At 46.8% G+C, this 19825-nt stretch overlaps 1 protein-coding gene across 1 annotated transcript in view; it reads right to left on the reverse strand.

The window, feature by feature from the left end:
* Positions 1-18785: 18785 nt before the first annotated feature.
* LOC147959884 (uncharacterized) overlaps positions 18786-19825 on the reverse strand; it is a 28773-nt gene continuing 27733 nt past the window's right edge. The window contains exon 2 of the mRNA XM_087532980.1: positions 18786-18820. Coding sequence (XP_087389106.1) covers positions 18786-18820 — 35 coding nt within the window. The remainder of the gene's footprint in view (positions 18821-19825) is intronic.

The following is a 19825-nucleotide window of genomic DNA, read 5'->3' on the forward strand; positions in this document are numbered from 1 at the left end:
TATCGGGATTTGCATGGTGTAAGAACCTCCGATACGTAATACACTAGCTTTTGGATGGGGAATTTATGTTCCTCTTCCCCTCGCTCGGCGGTGAGTACATCACTCTCTACCTGGTGAGTTGCGGAGATATAAAGCAACATAGGCTCGCCAACACCTGGGGCAGCTAGGATTGGGTTGCCTTCTAATAAGATTTTTATTTCCTCCAATCCGGCTATGGCCGCATTCGTCCATTCGAAGTTGTCGGTGCGTCTATACAGCCTGTAAAGTGGTAATGCTTTTTCTCCTAATCTGGATATAAAGCGGCTCAAAGCCACAACACACCCTGCTAGTTTTTGCACCTACTTTAAGTCTGTTGGTGTGGCCAATTGCGATAAGGCTCGGATTTTAGATGGTTTTGCTTCAATTCCAATATGGGAGACAATGAACCCCAGTAGCTTTCCGGCTGGAACGCCGAAGACGCATTTTTCCAGATTGAGCCGTATGTCATATGTTCGAAAGTTGTCAAATGTGAGGCGGAGATCATCTACCAATGATTTGATGTGTTTAGTCTTAATGACCACGTCGTCCACATATGCTTCAACTATCTTGACGATTTATTTTTCCAAGCATGTTTGAATCATGCGTTGGTAAGTGGCAGCAGCGTTTTTAAGCCCCAAAGGCATTGTGTTGAAACAGAAAGGCCCATACGGGGTGATGAACGCCGTCGCGGCCTGGTCGGACTCCTTCATTTTAATTTGATGGTATCCAAAGTAAGCATCAAGGAAACACAAAGAGTCGTGTCCCGCGGTCGCATCGATGATCTGGTCAATGCGGGGCAATCAAAAAGGGTCTTTAGGGCAAGCCTTATTGAGGTCATTGAAATCAACACAAAGGCACCAAGAATTATCCTTCTTTGGCACCATGACCAAGTTGGCTAGACAATCCGGGTGTTTGATTTCTCTGATGAACCCGGCCTCGAGTAATTTTGCTAGCTCCTCCCCCATAGCTTGTCGTTTGGGTATGGAAAATCGCCGCAGCGTATGCTTGACTGGTTTGAACCCTTCGATTATGTTGAGGCTGTGTTCGGCCAGTCTGTGTGGGATCCCTGGCATGTCCGAAGGGTGCCACGCAAAGATATCCTAATTTTCACGTAAGAACGCACATAGGGAGGCGTCTACCGTTGGATCCAGCTATGCTCCAATCGACGTTGTTCTATTAGGATCCGTTGGGTGCACTTGAAATTTTACTATTTCATTTGCTGTCTTGAAGGAGGTCCATTTAGGTCTCTTCTTGAGAATCACATCATCCTTGTCCACCATGGATCGTAGGGTGGTTTGTTCTTCGGCCGCAAAGGCTTTGGATAGTGCCTTAAGGGCTAAGGATGCAGTTTTGTTTTCGGCGTGGAGTGCTTTATCCGGATCACTCGTAACTGTGGTTGTTCCATTGGCCCCTGGCATTTTAATCTTCGTGTACCCATAATGGGGTACGGCTTGGAAGCGTGAAAAAGTGCCCCGCCCTAGAAGGGCGTGATATGCGCTATTGAAGGGAGCAATGTGAAAGAGCAACTCTTCCAACCTATAATTTTTAGGCGTGCCGAATACTACGTCAAGTTTAATTCTCCCCGAGCATCGTGCTTCTCGACTGGGGATGATGCCTCGAAAGGTGCTATTGCTTTGCTCAATGCATGTTCTATCGACCTGCATTTTGTCGAGCGTGTCGTCTTAGATGAGGTTAAGCCCACTGCCGCCGTTCATGAGCACTTTGCTAAGTCGAAAGCCGTCCACAATTGGGTTTAGTACCAAAACGGCGGGTGCTCGGACTGATCGGGCCCTCGGTTCGTCGTCAGCGGTGAAGGTTATTGCCGCATCGTTCTATGGGCTCACTGGGATTACTTGGTGGACTTCGGCGAGGTCGCGAAGTGCCCTCTTACGCCAATTATTTGAAGAGAAAGTCTTGAAGACCATAAGGACGTTAAAATCATCATCCTTTGGAGGATGCTTCTCTGGAGTGGCGGTGGTGAGGATGGTCTCCCAACTTTTAGCTACCTGTCGGAGTACCCAACATGCCCGAAGGCTGTGAGCTGAGTCAATGCTGGGTGTTGCATGTATCGGATAGGGTTTGTCAAGGAGTTCGTCAAGAACGGACCTGTATCCCATAAAGGGTTTGCTTTTCTTGCCGACGGGCTTATGGTCGGATGCCTCGTAGGGGTGTATCCGTTTTGCCCTGGTAATGCACTGCTTAAAGGAAGCAGGTTCCAGTTGGGTTTTCTAGGCCTTCCATGTGCTTTCCATCACATAGTACTTCCGTACTACGTGCGATAGTTCTGTGAAACTCTGTATGCGACAGCGGCTGAGGGCATTCCAAATCCCCTCGTCGATACAATTACGGTGAAAGACCGAGACAGCATCGTCGTTGCATCAGTCTTTAATCTTGTTTTTGACAAGTAGGAACCTAGCCCAAAAGTGATGGACCGTTTCATGAGGTTGTTGTCGTACATACATCTGGTCATATATGTCTGGAGGGCCTGGATTACTTGGAGAGTATTGATTGTGGTGGGTGGGTGGGCTAAAACTTGAATCCCGACCCAAAGTTGTGTCCGGAGTTTGTAAAATCTCCGAGGTCACCAGTTCGGGTCCAGGAATATCCAAGTGCTCCCCGGACCCTATGTCCGACCCTGAGTTCAGGGGACGCAGAGTCCCATCCAAAGGAAGGGTATCTAGTTCAAGGGATTCGGAGACCCGAACATAGATGGTCTTTAATTTAGGGGAAGAAGTGTTTTCAGCTCGTTCCTCGATGACCGCTGCCAAGTGGGTGATCGGTGGGCGATTGATTTCCCTCTGGCTAGGTTTAAGCCCAATCCGATCACAGTCCGTTGAAAGACCCAGGGCGGCGATGCAATCTAGTAGCTCGTTTAGGTACGAGATGTCCGCTAGATCCATCTTTTCGGAATGTTCGGGACCGATGCGAGGGTGGTGTTTGGCGATCACGGGGGATGTTGTCGGCTTGATGGCCATGCGGGCACCCATGGTAAAACCGCCGAGCTGGAGGATCTGTCCTGAAGTTAGGCTTCTTCCAAAACTGATATCGTCATTGATGACAAGGCGGGCAATAGATCACTTTTCGTGACTACACATCAGAGCTCTCTATGAAAGCACCATTGTCGGTGTCAAAACCGGCAGATGTCGGGTAGGGGGGCCCAAGCAATGAGTCTAAGGATCAATGGTAACAAGGGACAATGGGGACACGATTTTTACCCACGTTCGGGCCCTCTTAAAGGAGGTCAAACCCTACATCCTGCTTGATTGTATTCGATGAGTATAGTGGTTACAAGACTTGATCTACCTCAAGATCTCAATGGCTAAACCCTAGCTGTGTAGCCTATGATTATTCTGATAGCCTCTACGGACTAAACCCTCCGGTTTATATACACACCGGAGGGGCTTAGGGTTGTACAGAGTTGGTTTGCACAGGAAGGAAATAGTACACCCAGACACCAAACTTGTCGTCCACGCATATAGGGGTCCTACCCAGACACGGGAGATAGTCTTCTATTTCATCTTCATGGCCCATCAGTCCGGCCCATGTCGAATAGACCGGACACCCAAGGACCCCCTAATCTAGGACTCCCTCAATGAAAACCCGTTACGATGGATGCCACGTGTCGGTTACCCTTGACGAAAGCACTCCATGAAGCGCCATTCATCATCATGGAAGTGTACACTTCCATGATGATAATCTTGGTATTGTCATGGAACACTTCTACGACATCACATGTATGACTATCTTGATTCTGTCATAAAATCATCATGGCTGTACATGCATGACAGAAAACATGACCTACTGTGACAAACACGTATCATCACAGAATTGTGTTTTTTTGTAGTCCTACCTGATTGTGGGCTTTGAGGTTGCTCAAACGTCATTTGTAACAAGATGATATGACGACAACTTTCAGGCACACCGAAAAGTTTGACAACTGACCCGACAACTCGAGAGTGGGATTTGCTCCTCTGATAATGGAGATATATTCTTAGGGCCCTCTCGGTGTGATGACATCCATCATCGTCTAGCCAGACATAGGTGACTACGTCATGGGGATGCCGGAACACGTTAACGAGAAATAAGAGCAAAACCGGTAATGGGAGCAACGGTATAGTGAACATGGTGATGACTCAGGAGGATACCGATGCACACCGGGTTTTGTAAAATATAGTGAAGCAAAAGGAACATCACATGATAACCAAAGGTTCACTCGAATATTTTTTGTGTAATCATAGGGACCGATATGGATGTCCACGGTTCCGCTATCGGTCATTAAACGAAGGGAGTTTTGTTCATGTCTATGGTTTACCGAACCTACCAGGTTACAAGCTTAAGATAATTACGATCTGCTGATAGTTAGTGGGACAGGAGTGATGAGAATATATTTGTGGAAATGTTTCATTAATATCCGGAATAGTTCCAAGAGGTTCCAGAAGTGTTCAGGCGTCACCGGAAGGGTTTCGATGAGTATCGAGTAATACCGGGTATTACCAATTAATTACATATAGGTGGAAGATGTTTCCAGGGATGTTAAATGATATGTATAATTCTATGAAAATGTTTAGAACATTTGATATTTAATTTAAATAGAAATGGGCCTTAAAAGGCCAAGAGGTGGAGGGCAACTTGGGCCACAAGGGCCCAAATAGGAAGGCGCCCCCCTTTCCTTGTAGGGGGGGCGAATTGGACTAGGGGAGGAGTCCTACACCTCCCCCTTTGGCCGGCGCCCCAAAGGGTACTTTGCCCCCTTGGTGGCAGCCCTCTCCCTCCCCTCTAACCTATATATACTAGAGGATTTCCACCCTATGGATATACAAGTTTTGGAGCCTCCTCTAGTTGATCTAGTGCATGTTCTATTTGGTCCTAGTTGACTAATTAGAGCAAGCCCTAGCCACCTATAATCCTCATAATTAGAAGCCGTGTGTGGTTCTAAACTCCTCCCTCTAATTCTCCGGCGACGATTAATTAAGTCCCTTCTTTCACACACCCTGAAAGTTAATCTAGCAAAAAGGAGTATCACTTTATGGTGTGAACGTATGTAGCTAGGTCTATCCAGGAACCCTAGAAGCCATGTAATTAAAATTTTCCAAACCGATTAGAGGACGTCTAACTTGGTTTTTCGGGATTTGCATATGATGTGGTATAGCTGCGACGCCCCCGATTTGACCGTACACTAATCATACACGCAAATGTGTACGATCAAGATCAAGGACTCACTGGAAGATATCACAACACAACTCTAGACACAAATTAAAATAATACAAGCTTTATATTACAAGCCAGGGGCCTCGAAGGCTCGAATACAAGAACTCGATCAAAGATGAGTCAGCGGAAGCAACAATATCTGAGTACAGACATAAGTTAAACCAGTTGCCATAAGATGGCTAGCACAAACTGGGAAACAGATCGAAAGAGGCGCAAGCCTCCTGCCTGGGATCCTCCTAACTACTCCTGGTCGTCATCAGCGGGCAGCACGTAGTAGTAGGCACCTCCGGTGTAGTAGGAGTCGTTGTCGAAGGTGGCGTCTGGCTCCTGGGCTCCAACATCTGGTTGCGACAACCAGGTAGAAGGGATAGGGGGAAAAGAGGGAGAAAGCAACCGTGAGTACTCATCCAAAGTACTCGCAAGCAAGGAGCTACACTACATATGTATGCATTGGTATCAACTGGAATAAGGCTATTATATGTGGACTGAACTGCAGAAAGCCGGGATAAAGGGGGGATAGCTAGTCCTTTCGAAGACTACGCTTCTGGCAGCCTCGTCTTGCAGCATGTAGAAGAGAGTAGACTGAAGACCTCCAAGTAGCATCGTATAGCATAATCCTAACCGATGATCCTCCCCTCGTTGCCCTGTGAGAGAGCGATCACCGGTTGTATCTGGCACTTGGAAGGGTGTGTTTTATTAAGTATCCGGTTCTAGTTGTCATAAGGTCAAGGTACAACTCCAAGTCGTTCTATTACCGAAGATCACGGCTATTCGAATAGATTAACTTCCCTGCAGGGGTGCAGCACATACCCCAACACGCTTGATCCCATTTGGCCGGACACACTTTCCTGGGTCATGCCCGGCCGTGGAAGATCAACACGTCACAGCCCCACCTAGGCACAACAGAGAGGTCAGCACGCCGGTCTAAACCTAAGCGCACAGGGGTCTGGGCCCATCGCCCATAGCACACCTGCACGTTGCGAACGCGGCCGGAAGCAGAACTAGCCCCCTTAATACAAGAGCAGGCTTACGGTCCAATCCGGCACGCGCCACTCAGTCGCTGACATCACGAAGGCTTTGGCTGATACCACGACGCCGGGATACCCATAACTACTCCCGCATAGATGGTTAGTGCATATAGACCAAATGGACAGACTCAGATCAAATACCGAGATCTCGTTAAGCGTGTTAAGTGTCCGCGAACGCCGACCAGGGCCAGGTCACCTCTCTCCTAGGTGGTCTCAACCTGCCCTGTCGCTCCGCCACAAGGTAACAGTCGGGGGCCGTCGGGAACCCAGGCCCACCACTACCTGGATGGAGCCACCTGCCCCTTCAGCCCCCATCTCCGAACAGTATCACAGGTAAGGTAACTGTGTAAAGTATATTGTATATGCCCGTGATCACCTCCCGAAGTGATCACGGCCCAGTAGTATAGCATGGCAGACGGACAAGAGTGTAGGGCCACTGATGGAACACTAGCATCCTATACTAAGCAGTAGGATAGCAGGTAATGGTAACAACAGTAGTAGCAAGGACAGGCTATGCATCAGGATAGGAATAACGTAAAGCAGTAACATGCTACACTACTCTAATGCAAGCAGTATAGAGGAGAGTAGGCGATATCTGGTGATCAAGGGGGGGGGGCTTGCCTGGTTGCTCTGGCAAGAGAGAGGGGTCGTCAACTTCGTAGTCGTACTGGGTAGCAGCGGCGTCGGTCTCGATGTCTAGCGAGAGAAGAGGGGGAAGAAACAATAAATATAATGCAAACAAATGCATGACGATGCATGACATGACAAAGCATGATGCTAGGTGCGCGCTAACGCGGTACGAGGTGGTACCGGTGAAGGGGGAAACATCCGGGAAAGTATTCCCGGTGTTTCACGTTTTCAGACAGAGGAGCCAGAGGGGGAAAGTTGCATGTTTGCTATGCTAGGGATGCGTGGCGGATGAACGGGCTGCGTATTCGAATTCGTCTCGTCGTTCTGAGCAACTTTCATGTACAAAGTATTTTCATCCGAATTACGGATTAAAAGATATGATTTTCTAAAGATTTTATTAATTTTCTGGTATTTAATTAATTATTTAAATTAATTCGAAAATGAATGAATGACATCAGCATGATGTCATGCTGACGTCAGCAGTCAATAGAGTTGACTGGGTCAAACTGACATGTGGGTCCAGTGGGACCCACCTGTCATACCCTGTTTAGGTTAATTAGGTCTTAGTTAAACTAAGTACTATTTAATTAAGCTAACTAGTTAATTAGATTAATTAAACATGATTAATTAACTTAATTAATTCACTTATTGATTAATTAATTAATGTAATTATTATTTATTCATTTATTTATTTTTAATTCCTTTTTTTAATAAAGTTCTGGGGGATGGGGCCCCCTTGTCATAGGCAGGGGGTTCTTAGTGGGTTTGTGCGTTGCGGGCGACGGGTTATGGGCGCGGACGCCCATGAAGGACGGACCTAGGCACGGACGGCACCAGGGCGGCTCGGGCTCCGGCGGGGCTGCCGCAGTCGGCCGGAAACGGACTGGGACGGTGGCCAGCAAGGAGGCTGCAGGCGAGCGGCGTGGGGAGGAGTTGGAAGAGCGGGCGACGGCGAGAGGCAGCGTCGCAGCAGCAAGCGGGGCGCGGCGGAGTGACGTAGGCGAGCAGAGGGCAGCGGCGGGGCGGGACAGCAGCGCCGGCCAGTAAGCAGCGACGGGGCGAGGCTGCAAGGAAGCTCCGGCGAGGGGGTATGGCGCGCGGGGCGGCCGGAGACGATGCAGCAGCGGCAGTTGGACGGAGGAAGAGACGGGCGCGTGCGGGGCGCGGGCCCAACGCGGTGAGCGCGTGCGTTGGCTTGTCTAGGGAACGACGTGCACGGCGAAGGAGGTGGACACGGTGGCCATGGGCAGCGGCAGGATTGGGTGGGCACGGTGTTGAGCGCGCGGGCGTGCGCGGTAGGGCGGAGGAGCGAGGCGAGGCACGCGCGAGCTCGGTTGCGGGTCGGCGCCAGCGGACGCGGTGAGCGCGCATCGCACCGGAGCGGGGCGGGCGAAGAGGCAAGGAGGAGAGGGCGGCGGCTCACGGCGGGTGCAGGGCCATGGCAACGGGGGTTGAGGAGGAGTTGGGGACGACGGCGCCGGCGAGGAGGAAGGTCGGCGAGGCGGCGTTCCAGGCGGCGTCGTCCTGGCGCGAGGCGACGGTTGGTGCGGTTCGAATCGGCGACGGGGTCAGGGCGTCGTACCCCGATCCACATCCAGCGGGGGAGTGGGGGTGTGGGCGACGGGGGGGAGTGGGGTGGGGTTTCGATCTAGGGTTTCTGGGGGGTGGGGGATAAGGGGGACTGGGGGTGGGCCGGCCTGGGTCGGTTGGTTCGGCGGCCAGTTGGGCCGTTCGGCCCAGTTGGCCAGGGGGGTTTCCTCTTTCTTTTGTTTTTTTTTTGTTTTACCTTTTATTCATTTCTCTTTTATTTTAGTTGCACTATATTTTTGGTTTAGTAAAATATGAAAACAGCTCCAAAAATAGTGTGTCAAATTAATCCACTGTTCTAAGAAGTTTTACCTCAGAATAAAAATAGTTTAGTATTTCGTAAAATATATTAGGAGTATAACTAATTGTTTTGATGTTGTTTTAATCACTTAAGGGTATTTAAATATTTTATAAAGATGTTGTTACTCCACCAATAATATCCATGATTTATTTGTCACATTAAGAACATTTTAGTTTTGACTTTTGAAAACTTTAATTGTTTGACTTGATTTTAAATTTGAATTCGAACCGTTTTTGAACCATCGCGAGATTAATAACAGTAACCGAGGTGACATGGCATCATTAGCGTGGAATTACTGTAGCATGATTACCCGGGCGTCACAATTCTCCTCCACTACAAGAAATCTCGTCCCGAGATTTAGGAGCGGTTACAAGGGGAAGGGATCTGGTTACGAAATTCTAAAGATTCTTCTCGGTCATAGTTGCTCTTCTCGAAGAGGTCGATCCATTACATTGATGTCTTCGGTCCTCTGCTTCAGGTCGTCATGATGAAGTCACCGTCCTTCCTTCAGGACCATCACCGAACTTACGAAAGGGTGAGATGGGAAAACTGTATATGGATGGATTCTAACAAGATCAAGCATCAGTCGGTTAACTCAGGGAAGAAGCATAAGTTTCTCTCGATTTGAAACTTAAGAAGATATCGATAGCAAAGTAAGAAGGTACCATGAGAAGTTTCAAATGGATAGGCAATCGTTTGATGCCTAATCAGAAGGTGAAAGGGTTTCAGGGCAACGAGAATAGGTATTGCGCCTCATACCAGAATAGATCACTAGACAGGTGGTCCGTGAATTACATACGAAGTCGAGCGTGAGGAACAACCTTGGGAACAGGTGGTGTATAGGAGAGTCAGGTTTCGATCCTGTGGAACTGTGGGTTATGGGCCCACCATGTGGGATAAAAGTAGGAGGGGTGACATCTTGCATGGTCACGATAGCAAGGCATGTCAGAGGCTAGTCTGTCAGTTATGTCGGCAACAACATCAATACCAAGGGCGAGGGACGAAGAGAACCATTCTCCTGCTCGTTGAACGAGGCGGACCAATAGGCAAAGTTCTCATCCATCGGTGGTTACCGGAATGTCATCAACAATAGAAAAAGGGTCTTACCGACAGAATTGTACACCGAGGTGTTTACCTAAGTAGGAGAAAACTACTGCTTACATCATATAGATCACAAGAAGGTTTAAACAATCCCAATGGAAAGGAAAAGTGATTGTCAGGTTTAAGCAGAACAATGGAAAGGAAAATGTGTTTAAACACATATTTCAAGGGTATATCCTTCCCAAGGACAAGCAGAGTATGATATCCATGACAGGATATAATGTAGAAAACCCTTTAGAAAAGGGGAGAGAAACTTCATGACATTACCCATACAACGGTGTTTGGATAATTGATAAAGAAAATTCAACGTTGTGCTTCAAATGTTCTTGTTGAAAATTGGAGTATCACAGATATGCTTCGAGATAGCATTGACATGGTCACTGGATAAAGATCAGAGTTTGGATACTCTAAGGATTCACCAGGAACAACTTATAGAATAAGTCTTACAATTTCCTCATAAAAAATGGATAACTTTGCTAAAAATGAAACTATAACAGTAGGTCATCCGGCCAGGTGTGCTGGGCATGCCATCACTTTACCGGGTCATAAAAGACCAGTGTAATAACTCATGGAAAAAATGTTCCAACCATCATATCTGACCGAGATTCAGATCTGATCGGTGTTAGGATACGTCAGACTCAGGATGCCTGAGAAGAAAGTGCAACATAAATTGTCGAGATGACATTGTAAGATTCTCGGGAATTGAACTATGGAAGCAAGTTCCAAATCAAGAGTTCATCATTTAACCAAGGAGAGGACGAGGAGGTGGCTGATGGACTCGACGTCAATTCCTCGAGATTTCCAAAAGGATGGATTTCCGCAACTATGTGAATAAGGAGATAACATTTCTCAGATCAGATGACATAAGGAGGTATGCTTGAGGAAAACATACGCAATTAAACATTGGTTGAAAGGTGCACCCGAATTATGGGGTTATGTAGCATGATCAATGTTAGAATGGTGGTTCAGCAACCGATAGTCTAAGAATGAATTATCGACCATTAACTTCAAAGCAATAGGGTTGCTAGAAGTGCAGAATCCATACCCCACCGTTCACTTGTGGGTACCCCGGTTGGAATCAACACGAGGACCAAGAAAGAATGGTGATGGTGAGAAGTATCATTATAGCAAGAATTCTTAAGAGGTGGAGCAATCCTCACAACCTTCTTGACATTAAATATGGTAATACTCCGCGGTAGAACATATCATAATTCGGATAGCAAGGAACTCAAGGTACAACACAAATCAGGAACAAGTTTTGTGTTGGAGGGAATGCAATAATGTTGTCGATGATAACCCAAATCATCGAGGGCAAAGGATGCTATTTCTCATCAAGAATTCAATTGATATCCTGGAAACACTCAGAATGTTGATGATGATCACGACACTTTTGTCAACAGGTTTCATGAAGATGTAATCAACCAGCGACGACATCAATTCAAAGGAATGATGAAGCGAAAGGTTATTGGAACCATGGGTACGGCACAACTCGAAATCAAGCTTGTTGTTCAAGGCAAAATGATATGATGAGGAAAATCGACGTAAGCTTAGCTCATTGTCAGATAATTGTGCTACGGGAAGAAGGACCGGGTAGCACAGTTAAAATTTAACATGGTAATGATATAGCCGATCAGGATAGGAGTGACTTGAAGGATTATTAAACTCATAAGCAACGGAGATTAATTTATTGAGTCAGAGTGCGGAATTGATTCACTTGTCGGTGTCCTTGAGGGGTTCTAATAACTCAGAACCCATTGGAAAAATGGAATCGACGAGAATAATAGTTGATGAAGAACTCGTAAGAAGTTATGTAGTTCCATGTTATTCTCGAGACACCAGAGGGTAATACTCGAAGGTAGATCAGAATAAGGATTGGACAGGTATAATGAACTGCAGAAGACAAGTACTTTAACTTGTCCAAGAAATGGATCAAAGGAAGAAATTTTTGGTCGAAACCACATCCAAGGATACAAGATGATCTTGTAACAAGGGGATAATTATTTTAAGAGAAGCTTCCATGATCAGGTATACATCGTGTCCATGGGCATGAACACAGGGTTCAAGGTCGGCTCCCACTTGTTCAACGCATAACCTTTCATTCACCTCTTGTATTTTGAAAATGACATTAGTTGTTGAAAGTTTTTACCTGGTGCAATACCAGATAAGTATGACCCGTGAAATCTTCCGGGTTTGCACAGATTAAGGAAGGCATAGGTTCAAGCCATCGGGGCTCCTTAGAACATATACCACGAACTTCAGGAGTAAATAACACAAACTCGATGGTAGGGCATGTTCAAAAGCAGATGATACAATTTACCAAAGGCATTATGTATCTGAGGGAAGGCTCACAAGGTTATTGAATATGAAGAACGCTGTCAGTAAATAACCCGGCAATGGGTATGGCGGTCCACAACTGGGCTGATGTGAGTATCGGTACTAAATCAAAGGAAGAAGGAATGCCAAGTCATCGGATTATAGACACAACTGACTAATTCAAAGCTTAATGCAAAGAAATTTTATGATTCCCAAATCAAGGGATCAGAAGCAATCGTTCTGATCAAAAATGAATAAGTTCAATAGACTTAGAAGCACAAAAGATCAAGGCATTGATCGGTCAAGAACCAACTCATATCCAAATGACGTCTGAGCCGGAAGGATGAATCCTAGGATTCGACTGAGGAATGCGGGCATCCTCAACATATTGAATCAACGGACTTAAAATGATAAAGACAAGGGAGGCCAATAATATTACGAAACTTATCGGATTAACCACAATTTAAGAAAGCGAGAATTTCAAGAGCAATAGGCTGCTCGCGATTTTCGGAAGATCGAATAGTATTTCGAAGACCATTGTGAAACACATGAACAACTGGGGGATGAGCGGATACTCGATAAGTGTGAGAATTTTCCATAGGGGTATTCAGGTGACAAATAACTGCAAGGCAGTAAGCTTAAAGGATTATCGAAACATGGACGAGTAATTCGGGGTATCTTGTAATAACAAGACCAACTGGGGATGAATGTAAGAATAACAACTGCAAGTAGTTATCCATAAGGGTTGATGGTGGAAGGGAATTGCAAACGCGATGAACACAAGTTCTCGGGTTAACAGCGGAGAGTATCTTCAGGGTCTTCACGTGCAGCAGACGATCATCAGTAATAAGGGGCTCTCCGGGTGAAAGTGATAACGAGATCCTAATGTTAGATTTAGCAAAATTCATTTAACCCGAGTAGAAGAGAGCTCAGAGTCCCAGAGTAAGGATCGAGGAGTAAAAGATCCTAATACCACCCAGATGGCGACGTGGACCCGTAAGGCACACAGCCATGTTAGTAAAAGTTTTGCAATGTCTAGACCCGACTTCGGCCAAGGAGTGTGGAAGGGGGAATTCCTACAGGCAGTCGGCTCTGATACCAACTTGTGACGCCCCCGATTTTACCGTACACTAATCATACATGCAAATGTGTACGATCAAGATCAAGGACTCACTGGAAGATATCACAACACAACTCTAGACACAAATTAAAATAATACAAGCTTTATATTACAAGCCAGGGGCCTCGAAGGCTCGAATACAAGAACTCGATCAAAGATGAGTCAGCGGAAGCAACAATATCTGAGTACAGACATAAGTTAAACAAGTTGCCATAAGATGGCTAGCACAAACTGGGAAACAGATCGAAAGAGGCGCAAGCCTCCTGCCTGGGATCCTCCTAACTACTCCTTGTCGTCATCAGCGGCAGCACGTAGTAGTAGGCACCTCCGGTGTAGTAGGAGTCGTTGTCGAAGGTGGCGTCTGGCTCCTGGGCTCCAACATCTGGTTGCGACAACCAGGTAGAAGGGATAGGGGGAAAAGAGGGAGAAAGCAACCGTGAGTACTCATCCAAAGTACTCACAAGCAAGGAGCTACACTACATATGTATGCATTGGTATCAACTGGAATAAGGCTATTATATGTGGACTGAACTGCAGAAAGCCGGGATAAGGGGGGATAGCTAGTCCTTTCGAAGACTACGCTTCTGGCAGCCTCGTCTTGCAGCATGTAGAAGAGAGTAGACTGAAGACCTCCAAGTAGCATCGTATAGCATAATCCTAACCGATGATCCTCCCCTCGTCGCCCTGTGAGAGAGCGATCACCGGTTGTATCTGGCACTTGGAAGGGTGTGTTTTATTAAGTATCCGGTTCTAGTTGACATAAGGTCAAGTAACTCCAAGTCGTCCTGTTACCGAAGATCACGGCTATTCGAATAGATTAACTTCCCTGCAGGGGTGCACCACATACCCCAACACGCTTGATCCCATTTGGCTGGACACACTTTCCTGGGTCATGCCCGGCCGTGGAAGATCAACACGTCGCAGCCCCACCTAGGCACAACAAAGAGGTCAGCACGCCGGTCTAAACCTAAGCGCACAGGGGTCTGGGCCCATCGCCCATAGCACACCTGCATGTTGCGAACGCGGCCGAAAGCAGAACTAGCCCCCTTAATACAAGAGCAGGCTTACGGTCCAATCCGGTGTGCGCCACTCAGTCGCTGACATCACGAAGGCTTCGGCTGATACCACGACGCCGGGATACCCATAACTACTCCCGCGTAGATGGTTAGTGCGTATAGACCAAATGGCCAGACTCAGATCAAATACCCAGATCTCGTTAAGCGTGTTAAGTGTCCGCGAACGCCGACCAGGGCCAGGTCACCTCTCTCCTAGGTGGTCTCAACCTGCCCTGTCGCTCCGCCACAAGGTAACAGTCGGGGGCCGTCGGGAACCCAGGCCCACCACTACCTGGATGGAGCCACCTGCCCCTTCAGCCCCCATCTCCGAACAGTATCACAGGTAAGGTAACTGTGTAAAGTATATTGTATATGCCCGTGATCACCTCCCGAAGTGATCACGGCCCAGTAGTATAGCATGGCAGACGGACAAGAGTGTAGGGCCACTGATGGAACACTAGCATCCTATACTAAGCAGTAGGATAGCAGGTAATGGTAACAACAGTACTAGCAAGGACAGGCTATGCATCAGGATAGGAATAAAGGAAAGCAGTAACATGCTACACTACTCTAATGCAAGCAGTATAGAGGAGAGTAGGCGATATCTGGTGATCAAGGGGGGGGGGCTTGCCTGGTTGCTCTGGCAAGAGAGAGGGGTCGTCAACTCCGTAGTCGTACTAGGTAGCAGCGGCGTCGGTCTCGATGTCTAGCGAGAGAAGAGGGGGAAGAAACAATAAATATAATGCAAACAAATGCATGACGATGCATGACATGACAAAGCGTGATGCTAGGTGCGCGCTAACGCGGTACGAGGTGGTACCTGTGAAGGGGGAAACATCCGGGAAAGTATTTCCGGTGTTTCACGTTTTTAGACAGAGGAGCCGGAGGGGAAAAGTTGCGTGTTTGCTATGCTAGGGATGCGTGGCGGATGAACGGGCTGCGTATTCGAATTCGTCTCGTCGTTCTAAGCAACTTTCATGTACAAAGTATTTTCATCCGAATTACGGATTAAAAGATATGATTTTCTAAAGATTTTATTAATTTTCTGGTATTTAATTAATTATTTAAATTAATTCGAAAATGAATGAATGACATCAGCATGATGTCATGCTGACGTCAGCAGTCAATAGAGTTGACTGGGTCAAACTGACATGTGGGTCCAGTGGGACCCACCTGTCATACCCTGTTTAGGTTAATTAGGTCTTAGTTAAACTAAGTACTATTTAATTAAACTAACTTGTTAATTAGATGAATTAAACATGATTAATTAACTTAATTAATTCAATTATTGATTAATTAATTAATGTAATTATTATTTATTTATTTATTTATTTTTAATTCCTTTTTAAATAAAGTTCTGGGGATGGGGCCCCTTGTCATAGGCAGGGGGGCTCTTAGCGGGTTTGTGCATTGCGGGCGACGGGTTATGGGCGCGGACGCCCATGAAGGCCGGACCTAGGCACGGACGGCACCAGGGCAGCTCGGGCTCCGGCGGGGCTACCGCAGTCGGCTGGAAACGGACTGGGACGGTGGCCAGCAAGGAGGCTGCAGGCGAGCGGCGTGGGGAGGAGTTGGAAGAGTGGGCGACGGCGAGAGGCAGCGTTGCAACAGCGAGCGGGGCGCGGGCGGAGCGACGTAGGCGAGCAGAGGGCAGCGGCGGGGCGGGACAGCAGCGCCGGCCAGTAAGCAGCGACGGGGCGAGGCCGCAAGGAAGCTCCGGCGAGGGGGTATGGCGCGCGGGGCGGCCGGAGACGATGCAGCAGCGGCAGTTGGACGGAGGAAGAGACGGGCGCGTGCGGGGCGCGGGCCCAACGTGGTGAGCGCGTGCGTTGGCTTGTCTAGGGAACGACGTGCACGGCGAAGGAGGTGGACACGGTGGCCATGGGCAGCGGCAGGATTGGGTGGGCACGGCGTTGAACGCGCGGGCGTGCGCGGTAGGGCGGAGGAGCGAGGCGAGGCACGCGCGAGCTCGGTTGCGGGTCGGCGCCAGCGGACGCGGTGAGCGCGCATCGCGCCGGAGCGGGGCGGGCGAAGAGGCAAGGAGGAGAGGGCGGCGGCTCACGGCGGGTGCAGGGCCATGGCAATGGGGGTTGAGGAGGAGTTTGGGACGACGGCGCCGGCGAGGAGGAAGGTCGGCGAGGCGGCGTTCCGGGCGGCGTCGTCCTGGCGCGAGGCGACAGTTGGCGCGGTTCGAATCGGCGACGGGGTCGGGGCGTCGTACCCCGATCCAGATCCAGCGGGGGAGTGGGGGTGTGGGCGACGGGGGGGAGTGGGGTGGGGTTTCGATCTAGGGTTTCTGGGGGTAGGGGATAAGGGGGACTGGGGGTGGGCCGGCCTGGGTCGGTTGGTTCGTCGGCCAGTTGGGCCGTTCGGCCCAGTTGGCCAGGGGGTTTCCTCTTTCTTTTGTTATTTTTTTGTTTTACCTTTTATTCATTTCTCTTTTATTTTAGTTGCACTATATTTTTGGTTTAGTAAAATATGAAAACAGCTCCAAAAATAGTGTATCAAATTAATCCACTGTTCTAAGAAGTTTTACCTCAGAATAAAAATAGTTTAGTATTTGGTAAAATATATTAGGAGTATAACTAATTGTTTTGATGTTGTTTTAATCACTTAAGGGTATTTAAATATTTTATAAAGATGTTGTTACTCCACCAATAATATCCATGATTTATTTGTCACATTAAGAACATTTTAGTTTTGACTTTTGAAAACTTTAATTGTTTGACTTGATTTTAAATTTGAATTCGAACCGTTTTTGAACCATCGCGAGATTAATAACAGTAACCGAGGTGAAGTGGCATCATTAGCGTGGAATTACTGTAGCATGATTACCCGGGCGTCACAATAGCATTCGTCATGATAATGAGTTTATGTAGGAGATGGTTATATGTTGTAATGTTATGTGGCATGTGTGTCACGACATGATGGGTGGAGCCACGAGATTGCCACCTTAATGTAAATATCATAGAGATAGGTTACATGCGATGGTGGCAAGACGTACACAGAGGACCCCGACGAGGAGAAGGTGTACCAAGGCATGGGACGAGGAGTGTCATGGCAGAATTTCAGATTTCAGTGTCATGGCAACACTTTCTGAAACGGCCGCCACGACAACGTTTTCTGAGATTGCCGCCACGGCAACGAAATATTGGCCGTCAAGTCGCATCAACTGAAGATTGAAGATGATCATGGAGAATTCCCGGCACTCAGGGCTATAACATGTCATGCTATTATGAATTGCCTGAGATATTTATCCCTTTGTTGTTTGCACCATTTGATTGCGCAGTAGTCAATTATTAGGGTGATCTCTCACAGTAAATATCATGTTAAAAGGTGCTCTTCCCAGTGTTGCAACTGGCTATAACACGTAGCATTTTGGACTGGGTCATGTCCACATGAGTACAAACGAGACGTGAGGTGTAAGGCAGGGATGGTCAGACCATGCATGCAGATAGCACTCGGTTGTTTGGAAGTTCTAGCAGAATCGTTCTGAGCTTGGAGCAGAAAGCATCGAAAGAAGAACAAAAGTCATATGGAGATATGATCGGCAAAAGTGTGCCCACCGGTCAAAATTCTCATCATTAGTGATGTCTACAACAATGACTGAGAAGTAGACTTGGATCTTGAATCACTCACTATTATTTAGGAGAGCTATTAATTTGAGTGGGAGCGCACTTTAAATTAAAATTTTGTCTTAATTCACTAGTGCAATATTAATTATGAATATGTCTAAAAGTGAATCTTGTGATTGTTGTAGATCAATGGCTTGCAATAGTTTCAATTTAGCACCACTATTTGAGAAAGAAAAGTTAGCTGAGAATGGTGGAAATTATGAGGATTGGATCCACACTCTAAGATGTGTTCTCAGGAGTGCAAAGAAAGAATATGTGCTGGATCAACCACTTGGTGACTACCCGACGCCTGGAGCATCGCAAGATGTCATCAATGTGATGTTATCTCGCAAGAACGATTTCAGTGTTGTCAAGAGTATTATGTTATCTTGCACGGACAATGTGTTACATAATTTTTTGAACATTCCAATACTATTAAAATTGTCGAGACATTGGAAGTTCTGTATCACCAAGAACCAGCTGAAGTTCACTAGATGACCGAAGCAATGGTAGAGTGCAAGATAACTAAAGGTGTTAAGCAAGGTGCCAGGCTTGTAGACTATTATGATAGTATAACTGTAGTGGGAATTGATTTTTCCAGGACACCAGAGAACGACCTACTCCTCACATTGCTTATGAAACAATGCTCAAACCCAATGAGATTGGGTTGCAGAACCAACAAAAGTTATTGGTGAACAAAATAGAAAGTTTAAAAGAAGAAAAACACAACACCAAAAGTTACAAGGGTGAAGCAACTCACGGGACTTCAGGTTTCTACTGCAAAGAGATACCACACTAGAAAAGAAATTGTTAGAAGTATCTGGCAGATAAGAAGAACTCGTCTTCTGGCAAAGGTATAAAAGTTATACAAGTTAATTTTATTGATATTCTACTTGCTAAAAACTCCAAGTCATGGGTATTTGATACCGAATATGTTGCTCATATTTGCAACACAATTTAGGGACTTCAGAAAATTCGCAAGCTGAGTAGAAATGAAGTCGTGATGCGAGTCGGGAATGGTGACGGGATTGTCGCTCTAGACATCAGTGTCATGTCTTTAAGTTTACCTTCAGGATTTGTTTTAGAACTAGATAATTGTTATTTTGTTCCGAGGTTATGTAAAAACATTATCTCTGGGTCATGTTTGATAAGTGACGGGTATTCTTATAAATCAGAAAACAATGGTTGTTCAATATATTATAAGGATATGTTTTATGGATTTGCACCTATTGTAGGTGGTTTAGGCATAAGGGCATATCCAATGCACAGGCGCTTGCGTAGATGCTTAAGGAATAAAAATAAAAGAAGTAATGCTTAGCGTCTGGGTAAGTGCCTTGGCATCCAACCCTGGTGAACTGTGAGATGCTTGATCTCTCTCATCAAATTAGCTTATCCGTGAGCTAAAGCGCTTGGTGCCAAGTCTAGCGTCGCGGGCTAGTAGGCGCTAGGAATTTTTCTCCGCGCTAGCAAAACGGCCGGGATTCTTAGCCTTAGTGCTCGTCATTAGCGCCCTGTTGTACAGGCCCTAATGGATCTTGAACATGAAAAAGATGTCTTTAACATTAATGCTAAACGTCTTAAGAAGACTGGTACTACCACTTACATGTGGCACTGTCGTCTTGGTCATATCGGAAAGAAACGCATGCAAAAACTTCATAAAGATGGAGTACTAACATCATTTGATTTTGAATCATTCGATACATGTGAAGCTTGTCTGATGGATAAAATGACCAAAACACCGTTCACATGCCATCCTGAATGGGCGCAAGAATTATTGGAAATAGTACATAGTGATGTATGTGGTCCAGTGAGTATTTCGGCGCGCGGTGGATACGTCTACTTCGTAATCT

Source organism: Triticum urartu, chromosome 7A (assembly GCF_056163025.1).
Source record: "Triticum urartu cultivar PI428250 chromosome 7A, HENAU_Tu73, whole genome shotgun sequence".
NCBI lineage: Eukaryota > Viridiplantae > Streptophyta > Magnoliopsida > Poales > Poaceae > Triticum > Triticum urartu.